The sequence below is a fragment of the Notamacropus eugenii genome, chromosome 2 (assembly GCF_028372415.1).
Source record: "Notamacropus eugenii isolate mMacEug1 chromosome 2, mMacEug1.pri_v2, whole genome shotgun sequence".
NCBI lineage: Eukaryota > Metazoa > Chordata > Mammalia > Diprotodontia > Macropodidae > Notamacropus > Notamacropus eugenii.
In genome coordinates this window covers 252,416,759-252,428,653 of record NC_092873.1, presented here as the reverse complement: position 1 = coordinate 252,428,653, position 11,895 = coordinate 252,416,759, and the positions used below count along the sequence as shown (strand labels likewise).

Sequence of the window (11,895 nt, the reverse complement as noted above, 5' to 3'; positions counted from 1 at the left end):
GAAAGAGTCATCTAAGCCCATGACTTTGACTGACATACTTGACTGCCCTAAGATGACTGTCCTGGCCCAGTGCTACCGGGTCATGCTCTGTTAGTCAATGTTCTAAGAGATAACTAGCCTTGGAAACTGCCACCTGACTATTGGCCCAGGACCATAAAATTCTGGGTGAGAGGAAAGAATGCCAGTTTCAGTCACCTTGCTACCAGTATCTTTGCTTAGAAGGAGGGTAGAATTCTTTTCCCTCCCTCATCAAAAAAAGGTCAAATCTGGATCAATCAAAACACAAATATAATCTATAGATTATGCAGTCTTCTAGTTTCTCCTCTAACCGCCCAATATCTGCCTTTCCTCAGCTACGTAGCTCCTGGTGGAGAGAAAGAGCAAATTAAAACGATGTTAACATTTTTCAGTGCTGATGGAATTGTTGATGAATGGAAGAGATCAACACTGGTGGCAAAAGTGAGAATGTGGCATGACCCAAGAGGTTAGTTATTCATGAAGAATCTCCCCAAAAAAGTGAGAATGTGGCATGACCCAAGAGGTTAGCTATTCATGAAGAATCTCCCCAAAAAAGTGAGAATGTGGCATGACCCAAGAGGTTAGTTATTCATGAAGAATCTCCCCAAAACTTCTCTCCTGGCTCATCACCCAGATTGGAAGGCAGAACAGCCAGACATCAGAGACTGGGCTGGGACACAATTTCTGGCACTTTTGTGGTGGTGGAGGTTGCATATTTTGTAGCATCAGGACATTCTTTACATGCTAACTATCAAGATGACATGGGGGTGGAAAGTGGCTCTAGAGGTAAAGAAAGAAATTTGAGATTCTCACTGAGTCAGTGTTGAGAGCAAGAATATGAATCATATTAAGATTAAATTTAATTTTTAAAATGTAACATGTGTCATGAATTTTATAAAAATTACAAGTATAAGATGGGGAAAACATGGCCAGGTATTAATTATCAGAAAAAGACTGGGGTGGGGGGTGGGACTTAGTAGGTTACAAGGTCAATATGCCTCAACCTATGATATTGCAGTCAAATAAAGTTGATTCAATCAAGTGTACTCTGCCCTATTCACATCATTTTGGGAACACTGTGTCCTGATAGGGGCTGTACATTTTAAGGATATCAACAGGCACATCCAGAAGAGGCAACCAGGATGACTAAGGGCTGTAAGATCATATCACATAAGGGTCCACTGAAGGAACCAGGGATGGTTAACCTGAAGAAGAGAAGGTGGGGGAGACATAGTGGCTATCTTGGAGTATTAGAAGGCTGTCTACTTGATCTCTTGTTCCACTTGACCTCAGAAAGTAGAATTATAAACATTGGACACAAGGTGCAGAAAGCCTGACTTAAGCTTGACGTTAGGGGAAAAGTCCCAGCAATCAGAACAATGTCAAGGTAGACGTGGGTGGGCAGCCTTGGGTGGAATGGTTCCCCCCATCCAGAGAACTTCAAGCAAGGTGACACACGCCCTTCAAGGCATATATGTTTGAGAGGATGTTCTTCAGGTATAGGCTGGATTAGAGGGCTTCCGAGGTCTCTTCCAACTCTGAGACTCTGCGATTCTGTAATTCTGTGAAGGAGAGAGAGAGAAAGTCACTGCATGAACCAGAATCAGTCCAGGGGATTAAAGATGTGCCCAGGCTTTATGGAACCCTTGCAGTGATTCTATTCTGGAACAAGAAAGCAAAGGGGTGGTTGGGGATGGAGCCCTGATGATGGCAGCCTGAAGCCTCACCCTGAAGGAGTGCAGGGAGATTCAAGGAGAGTAGAGGCTGTCACACCTCACCTGTGCACTGAGCCCAGAGACACTGTGTGTCTTTGATCCTAATGGCTTCCTGGGAGGTTATACTTATTTGGACAAGCAATGAAGGAGATCCCAGTCAGTTTCTACATAACAAAATGATTCATTTCTGAGCTCCCTCTACTTTCTCTGAGGGAAGAGTATGTTTAAAGGGTACAAGCAGATTTAGAACTTAGGGTATATGTAGGTAAAAGCAGTAGTGTAGATGTGACTGCCATATATTACACTCTGTGCCTGAGACACCCCAGCTCTTTCATCTCATTCTTCTCCCCCTTCACCCCCAACTTCTACTTGGGCCAGATATCATCAATGTAGAAACTCCCTCCAGGAATACTGATTAGTAATCTGCCTGCAATTTAGCTTAAGGAGTTGTCTGGGGGCCATTCGGGGTTAGGTGACTAATCCCTTGTCACACAACTAATCTGTGTCATAGGCGGGGCTTAAACCCAGGTCTTTCTGACTCCCACGTCCACCGCTTACGAATGTGCCTTTTGACTTCTCACAAAGTGCTCCTCTTCAAGATTTAAATAATTGAGGGTTGGGTATCTTTTTAAGTTTACAATAGGAATAAAGGATAAAAGGTATGTTGGGAACTGACCCTCTTCTGCCAAATGAGAAGCATCCCCATCCTTCGCTCTCAACTTCTAAGACTATTCCTTGATGCCTTAGTCCATGGATCTACTCCATGGCCCACACCTCTGAGCTCAGGATTCTTTTATTCTGGAAGGCATGAAACAACTTGCTCAGTGACATATGTAAGAGTAGCACCGTGGGGTGCTGTGACATCAGTGAGAAGATGAGAGACAAGGGGCTGCCTCCTCTAGCTTTCCATGTGCCTCCATACCTATAGGAGTCCTCCTCTATTCCAGAAGAGTTGTCTCTGTGGGGTCAGCCTGGGAGAGATCTGTATCTTCTTACTCTACCAATATAAAGAGTTTCTTCCCTGGTGACCTCTCTAACTGATTTGAATTGTGCACCTTTCTCTTCTTTGCATGAAAAACATTCCTTTGCCTCTGCCCTTTTATGAGCTCTGAGCAATGTATTTGCTCACTTTGATGACTCTTCCCTCCCTTGCCAGGTCTTTGTGAGTTTAGCCTGTGCTTAATGGACTCTCTTAGCACCTCTGTTCAGCACACCTTAGTAGCTCCTAGCTTAATGGGCTTAATGAATTCCACTCCCTTTGAAGTGGTGGTGATCACTATTTGAGATCAGAAGCCAGAATCTCTCATCTTTATCCTTTCTTCTATTTTGGTGCAATGTTTACTAATGCTCTAACCAGTGGATAATTTAATTGAACACAACTCACTCTGAAATGACCTAGTGCCAGTAACCAGTCATTTAGCACCTGTTAAGATATCATCAGTTTCATTTTTGGTTGATATTGTTTAGAACTCACCATGCTGGACTTGGAGTCAAGAAAGCATGAATTTGAAATCTCAGACACATGCTCTGTGTGTGACCCTGGGCAAGTCCCTTAACTCTCTCTTAGTTTCCTCATCTGTAAATCCAAATCCTCAGGTAGGAACAGTTTTTCCCACCACAAAGCTGCTGTTAACAATATGGAACCGAGTCTGAAATAGCTGCCTCTCCAGCTCAAGCTTCTAGGATTGGTTAAGTTTCCTAAAGATTAGTTGCTCTAATTAGCATTTTATTCATTACTTTAAAGTTGTTTTAGGGTACATTTGGGACTGAAATTCAGATTATAAAAAAGTGAGTAGAATCAGTGGTTCATAAGTCTTTCAGTGACAGAGGGGTGGCTCAAATAGCACCCCAAGGCTTTCTCATGCCTGTGATTCCAGGTTGTGGACTTTAGGGATTTCAGGGAAGGGTGGGGTGATCATTACCAGCCAGTACTGACTAACTATAGCTGAAATTTGGAGGAAGGTTCAGGAAATTGAGCAAGGTGCCAAAAGGAAGTCTTTGACAGGAAACCTGTGGGCACTAGAGCAGTAGAGAGCTTTTACTCTCCCACAGTTTCTTAATCAAATAATTAAAGAAAAAAATAACATCCTTGCCGAAGGGGGCCCCCTTCGTTATCTGTCATAGCACACTCAGAGCATAAACTCCTGAGGATCTGGGTTAGATCTCTTTTGTATGTCTCACACTGAGTTTGCTTTAAAAATAAAAAAAGGACTAAGAAGATGTTCAAATGTTAAACAAAACCTTAGAAATGATTTTTTAAAATCACAAAGTAAACTGTCTCTGGGAAGCCTTACTATGCCGCCTGACAGTTTTAGCATTATCTTCCCCAGAGAATTTAAATCAGAGTCCTAGCCAGCTAAGCCTTCCATGAAGGCAGAGGCATTGAGATCCCACAGAGGGATTGTCTTTTCTGCCACATGACATGAACCACACTGAACCCAGGGATCACCTTAGCTTTGAGCTGATACCAGTGGAATGGCAGTGCTGTGCTATCTTCGAAGTTCCAGGAAGCCAGAGGAATCAAAACTTCTCCCAGAAACACCTTCCGGGTGAGTGTTCCCCAGTGCCACACGGAGACCTGGAGCAGCCGGGTCTGCAGCTGGGAATGCTCCACGTGATACTGCAAAACATAGTGATATGTGAGAATGACCTCCACCTGTGTCTCTGCAGCCACGAAGGCACACACACAATACCGCGTATCCACTCAACACAAAGACCATTGTTGAGAATAAAGAGGAGAGCAGGGGATTGTTCAAGACTCAGGAGTGCTGTCGGTCTAAAGAGAAAAGCTGCCTGGGGCCTGCTTGTACAATGACTCTGCAGCACACACAGTCCCATAGCTGCCGGGTGTCCAGTTTCTATGCCAGACGGGTACAGTCAAGCTCTCGATCTGGAAGAAGCAGAGTTTTACTGTACTGCATTGGAACCCTCTGCTTAAAATAGAACTATTTGCTCTGGCACTATCTCCTGGACCCTCCCCCAGGGTGAGGTTCTTTCCTGGCAAGTCCTAGGAATCCAGGCCAATTAAGCAAGCATTTATTAAGCACCTGCTAGAAGCAAGATTGCTCTAAGATTCCGCCCCACAATGTGATAGCTATCCCTTCCTGATTTTGTGCCATCCATAAATCTGATAACCACGCCATCTATACCTTCATTCAAAGCACTGATAAAAATATTGAACAGAGCAGAGTAAGGGGCAAAACCTCATGGCATGAAACTAGAGGTCTTCCTCTAGTCCAATGCTGATCTATTAATCAATTTCCTGGATCTGGGTATTCAGCCTGAATATAGCCAACTGTACTATAATTTAGCCCACGTTTTTCCACTGAAATTAGTTGAAACCTGGGGGTGTATACCATTCATTATCTGCAGAAGAAAATTTTCTACAGATGTCACTCAACTTCTCAGAACCTGTTTTCCCATCTGTAAAATGGGGGAAGTAATGTTTGCACTATTTCACAGGGTCATGAGGAAAGCACCGTGTAAAGTACTGTATCCATAAGTTGCTATTCTTATTAACATGTATCTCATGTATCAAGTATTCTTATTAACATGTATCTTATTTAACATGCATCTCCTTTCACACTGTGTGCTACTTGAGAAAACCTTTCTGACACACATCAAGATTCAGCAAGTCAAAGGAATTTTTTTAACTTGCCCCTGGCCCAGTTCAGAGATGGAAGATGGGGTCCAGCCAGGTTCTCTTTTCTACCCTTCCCCACCCCCAGAAATCATTAACTAAACATTGTTCCCAAGTTTAGTGGACCATGCACTTTTCCTGAACAAAGGCTGAAATTTATTTTTTCCCCAACTTGCAACTTATTGACAGAAGTTTACAGATATCTATAGGTTGGCTGTTGAGTTGTTGTTCTTTAATTTTAATTTAACTGGCTTGTGGACTTGGAAAAACTCATTAGCTTAACTTTGACCATGCAGACATGGGGCCCCGGAGCAGCAAAGGGGGCCGGAGCCTTTGCATGAATGGTGGCCCTGCCTGTACCTTCAAAGTCTCTTGAAAGAGAGGATCTACTGTGTTCTTTTTGATACTGGTTTTCCTCTTGGCCTGGGAGCCTCTGTCAGGCAGCAGGTAGGTCTTTATATAGCTGGGGACCAAAGAAGGGAAGAAGAAAGAAAAAAGTCAGGATTTCTTCTGGGTGACATTCTAAAAAAAGTTGAACAAGTAACAAATGACACCTCCTCCCCCTCCCTTCTTGTCCCCCTCCTTCTCATCCCCCCCTTAACCCTTGTCCTTTGCTCGTTGAAACCCTTTCTAATTTTGAAAGTGAACTTTGACCTACAGGGTGTCATTGGTGCCCTGGAGGCTACATGTGGTTCTTTCTATATAAGCTAAACTTAAAGTAAGTAAAAACTTAAAGTAACTTAAAGTCCATTTGGTTTCAAACTAATTTTTGCTAAACTTGCATTGAACAAAATTCTTTAAAATGCTTTCTATGAAACACGTGCACACAGAAACACCTCATGTCCTGCTTTCCACTGGAAATGCACATTATGTCGACTGTCTGTTTTCCTACCAGAGGTTCTCAAACTTATTTAGCCTACCACCCCCTTTAAAAAATTACTCAGCAACCCCCAAATCTACTTTCATTTTTTTAAAAATAGTGTCACCTGACACTACTTCTGTCCCCCTTGATCCTTCCAGTACCTCCCCAGGGGGTAGTATCACCTACTTTGTGAACCTATGTACCTACTCTAACCCCCTTATTTTAGTTTTTTAATGTTTTGTTGATGTTCTTTCCCCCCCACCTCCCAGTCACTTCCCAATGACTTCGCCAACATCAAGCCCCCAAGAGACCCTTTCTATATAAAAATGAAATGGTCATGTCTGACATTGTGCACCTGACAGGAGGTGAGAGCAGCTCGCACAGTTTGGACAATAGCTTTAAACTTAGTTATTCTTGCACACACTCGGGACAAACCAGGATCTCATCAATTTTATTGTAATTATTATAATTTTACTTCGAAATAAAAGTTTGTATCCTATCTCTGTTATCTTTGCCTTCTAAACTAAAAGAAAAAAATGCACTCTTAAAAGCACTAACTAGTTATCTACACAGTGAGTGCTTCAAGGTTTGCAAGGAGCTTTTTACAAGTTAATTCATTTGATCTTCCCAACCCTGGGAGCCAGGTACTATTATTATCCTCATTTTACTGACAAGGAAACTGAGGCAAAGAGCTGCTAAGTGACTTGTCTATGGTCACACAGTTAAGTCAGGGTCCAGATATGAATTCTGGTCTCTGCTAACTCCAAATTCATCACTTTTTCTATTATATAATGCTGCTTAATGCTGAAAAAGTATTCACTCTAATATCAAAGGATAAAAGAAACTAATTTCCCAATCAAATAGTAAAGTAGGGAGTATGAAGGCTCATTGTAGAGAGGATGGTGGTCAGCTGTTTCCCCTTTCCCCCACCCCCATAGAGGACCCAATGAGAGGAAACTGCAACATAAGAGACTTTAACAGATAAAGAAGAACTGCTGCCCATATGTTTACTAAGGAATGTTGTGGAATCTCCTCTGGGGGGGGGGGGGGCTGTAAAAGCGAATAAATTCCCATCTGTCTGGGAGTGACTACGCCTGAGGGAGAGCAAGGGAGGATCCAGAGATGGAGGCACAGACCCACATACACACCCTCAGGCTCTGGCTCCCCCGGGTACTCCCTTTACTCATGCGGAGACTACTGGGGGCACACATCATTAGAGTCAAGCACATCTCTCTACAATGCCCCACATCCTGAGCCCCCCTCTGTGGGGACTGGCATTAGGAGCCAAGACACTCCACAAGTTATCATTCCAATCCTCACTGAGTAGAGAGGTTCCCCTGAGGGAGCAAGGCCAAAAGTGCACCCTCAAATTGCTTGTGGAGTTCATACCCCAAACACCCTGTAACTCATGGGCACTGATTCATATATTTCAGTGAATATGCCCTTCGTGGAAATCTCACTAGCAGCACACACCTACTTTTGCTCAGAATTGCTGTTCCTGATTCCACACACGCTCTATCATCTTCTCAATCTGATCATAATGTATTTTGTCATAAATACCCAAAGACAACTTCCAATCACAGGACTCCATCAATTACCAGTGAATGGAGGCACTTCGCTGCCATTCTTACAGTTAGGGGCACTGGGCAGGATGAGGTAAATAAGCTGCTATTATGGAGAACTGTAAATCTCCTTAGGGGACCAGTTCTTTGCCTTTCAAGTTGAGTGTCTCTAAAATCTAAAGATAGGGTTAGAAGACTGAGTTTTACATTTTTCCAACAATTAGTGCCAGCCACTAAAAACAGAAGGGGCCACTGCTTTTTTTTTTTTAAATCTCAACTATGAGCTTTATGAGAGTTGATAATCACCTTGTATCTCAGACTTAAAACAAAAAAAACAAAGGAAGAAATAGTAGTTCTCAAAGCATGGTCTGGGGATCCCTGGAGTACCAAGGATACTTTCAGGGGGTCCAAAAGATCAAAACTATTTTTAATATAATACTAAGACACTTAATTTCTAATATGATAAATCTGAACAGTATAACCCATGTAAAGAAATGCTATCAGTGGGGTGGCTCAGTAACTTTTGAGAGTAGAGAGAGACCAAAAAAGTCTGAGAAGCACTGAAATGCACTGCAAAGGAAAGAGGTCAGGGAGGAGACAAAGGATATTTTTCTTTACCATTGTATGAAGAAACAACCATAGCAACTTACGGGTTGCATTTTTTCTTCTTTTCTTCTCCAAAGGCAAGGTTCCTGCAGCCTTTGATGCAGATTTCTAATGTAGAAGCCTTAAAGTCGTACTGAAGGGCAAGCAGTATCTCTCCAGCTACATTAGCGTTGTCAAAACTGCCCACCTCTGTACAAGTGCTGCTGATGCTCGCCAAACTTCCCTAGAAAGAAAAAAAATGGATAACAGAGAATGAGTCTGCTCCGCCATAGCCAACTTCTCATACTTCCTGATTTCAACATACCAAGTAAATCAAAATGAACAAAACCAAGAGTCTAATGCTGCTACATGTCAAAATGCTGATATTTTATCTATATTTGCCTAAAAATGACTTATGCTACCTCCGACACACCTGAAGCTGGAAAGGCCTAGAGTCAGTGTGACATCAAGCTACTTCAAAAGAACCAGGGCCTAACTGGGACTTTGACATTCTCCTGACCCACCTTTTCCCTCCACTTGAGGGACTATTACTCCACAGTAATAGTCTTTACTTAGATCTCACTGTCATCATTGACAGCTAACATTTATACAGCCCTAGTTTAAAAGGACCAAGGTCTCCCACTGCATCCTGGGCCACGTCCCGTCGTTCTGATCTATATCTGGACCCAGATGTCTCTGGTGGAGAAAGTGAGTCTGGTGACTTTGCACAGTCCTCCCTCACTAAAATCCGCATCACTTGCAAGTCATGGCATCATTTTTCTGATGTCATGGTCCTCTTTGAGAATGAAGGACAAACCATATAATACAGTACTTTAAGGTTTACAAAAGATTTTTCCCATATATTACCTCACTTGAATCTTACAACAATCTTGTGAAGAAGATACTATGTCCCATTTCACAGGTAAGCAACTGAGTCCCAGAGAAATTAAATGACTTGCTAAAGGTCATACCTATAGGTTAATGGGCAGCTAGGTGGTACAGTGGATAGAATGCCAGGTCTGGGGTCAAGAAGATTCATCTTTCAGAGTTCAAATCTGGCCTCAGACACTTACTAGTTATGTGATGCAAGTCACGTCACCCTATTTGCCTCAGTTTCCTCCTCTGTAAAATTAGCTAGAGAAGGAAATGCCAAACCACTCCAGTATGTTTGCCAAGAAAACACCAAATAAGGTCATGAAGAGTTGGACACAACTGAAATGACTCAATAACAATGATAACAAAGATTAATTATAAAGATAATAAGTGTGAGGCAACATTTGAACTCACGTTCTCCTGATTGCAATTTTAGTCTTTCTATCCTCTATGACACTTGAGAGCAGGGATCGCTGCTTTTTTGTGCCTTTCTTTGAATACTCAGTACTTAGCATAATTCCGGTATATAGTGAGAAATGAATAAGTGCTAGTTGATTGACTATGCCATCATTTCTAATTATGTAATGTCCAGGATTCTGAATTCTGAAATTCCCCTCTCTGCGCATATTCATAGCTTATTCCACACCTCTATATTTTACTTTTCCTAAATCTATTCTTCACCCTTGCCGAATTATCCTATTGCTTACCAAGCCTCAGTCTTGGATTATTATCATCATCCCTTAACCTTCACTCCTACTCATTTGATGCCAAAGAAAAACTAGAGAAAATCATGAAATCTGTACTGACTAGATCCATTTCAAATGTTATGTAATGTCAACTGAGCTCTCACTGTAGCAAGGCAATCCTTTTCTACTTGAAGGATTCACCATCCTACTCACCATAGTGGCTTTTCCAAATCTTTTCATCCCTCCTCAAACCTTCCATAACTCTTCTCCCCTCACTCTCTCAGCTGAGAATCTGGCCTTATATTTCATTAAAAATAAATTGAGGTCATTCACCAAGAGCTCCTTCTTTTCCTCTCTTCCTCATCTCATCTCACCCAGATACCTTCTGCCACTATCTCCTCCTTCACCCATCTCACAAAAATGCATGGCCCTACTCTTTGCCTGGGAAAACCCTCTGTATGTACAAGTGATCCCATTCCATCTCCTCTTCTCCAGCAGATTGACCCCTCTATCATCCCTATCTTCTCATTTATCTTCAATCTCTCCCTGACTATTGGCTACTTCTACACAGCCTACAATCTTGCCCATATCTCCTCCATCTTCAAATATAGCCTCACTTGATCCATCCATACTTGCTAGGTATCATCCCATATCTCTCCTCCCTTTTATGGCTAAGCTCCTTAAGAAAGCTATCTGCAATAGGTACTTCCACTTTCTCTATTCTGTCTTCTTAATTCTCTGTCATGGTTTCATCATTGAACTAAAACTCTTCTCTCCAAAGTTATTAATGATCTCTTAATTGCCAAATCTAATGACCTTTTTTCTATCCTTATTTTTCTCGGCTACTCTGTAAACAAGTCACTCTCTGACACTTTCAACCACCTTCTTCTCCTTGACATTCTCTTGTCTGTAGGTTTTCATGACTCCTTTCTCCTGATTCTCCTTCCTATCTGATCCTTTTCTCTCAGTCTCCTTTGCTGGAACTTCTCAAGGTGATGCTGTGCCTGCTAACCCTGGGTGTCCCCCAAGGCTCTGTCGTGGGCCCTCTTCTGTCTCTATACTATTTCACCTGGTAATCTCATCAGCTTCTGTGGATTCAGTTGTGACCTGCCTGCTGACTGTTCTCAAATCTACTTGTTGAACCCTAAACAGTCTCACATCTCCAACCGCCATTGAACATTTCAAAGTGGATGTCTTGTAGACACCTGGATCTCAACATGCCCAACTCTCCCTTCTTCCTAACTTTCCTATTACTGTCAAGGGTACTGCCATCTTCCCAGTTACCTAGGCATCATTCTTGACTCTTTACTCTCTCACCCCATTCCCCCACAGATCTGTTGCCAAGGTTTTTACTATTGTAACATCTCTTGCATAGGTTTCCTTCTCTCTTTTGATACTGCCACCACCTTGATGAAGGCTCTCATATCTGGACTACTGAAATAGCCTGCTAGTTGATCTCCCTGCAACAAATCTTTTCCCACTTCAGTTCATCCTCTTCTCAAGCTACCAAAATGATCTTCCTAAAGTTCAGTCACCTGACTATGTCACCTTCATTCTTAATACACTCCAGTGGCTCCCTGCCACCCTCTGGTTCAAATATAAAATCATCTGTTTCGGGTTCAAAGCTCTTTATAACCTGTCTTCCCTCACCTTTCCATGCTTCTGATGCCCTATGCTCTGCCTGGTATTCTGCAATCCAGTGACACTGGCCTCTTTGCTGTTCCTTGAATAAGATGTTCCATCTGGGCCTTCTCACTGGCCTCCTCATAGCTTCCCTGGTTTAGTCTCAGCTAAAATCTCACCCCTTTTTCAGTCCTCTTTAATTTTAGTGCCTTTTTTCTATGAATTACCACCAATGTATCTTCTGTATAGCTTTTGTACACGTAGTTGTTTGTATATTGTCCCCCCCAGTAGACTGTAAACTTCTTGAGAACAAGAATTGTCTTTTACTTTT

At 42.4% G+C, this 11,895-nt stretch overlaps 1 protein-coding gene across 2 annotated transcripts in view; it reads right to left on the bottom strand.

Annotated features, from left to right (window-relative positions):
* Window positions 1-856: 856 nt before the first annotated feature.
* The window catches only part of SYTL3 (synaptotagmin like 3), an 81,252-nt gene continuing 70,213 nt past the window's right edge, over window positions 857-11,895 (bottom strand). For both annotated transcript variants that reach the window (XM_072643817.1, XM_072643818.1), the window contains 4 exons: window positions 8,448-8,626; window positions 5,734-5,836; window positions 4,183-4,353; window positions 857-1,580 (listed from right to left, as the gene is read on the bottom strand). In XM_072643817.1, the coding sequence (XP_072499918.1) occupies window positions 1,512-1,580; window positions 4,183-4,353; window positions 5,734-5,836; window positions 8,448-8,626 (522 nt within the window). In that variant the 3' untranslated portion in view covers window positions 857-1,511. The remainder of the gene's footprint in view (window positions 1,581-4,182; window positions 4,354-5,733; window positions 5,837-8,447; window positions 8,627-11,895) is intronic.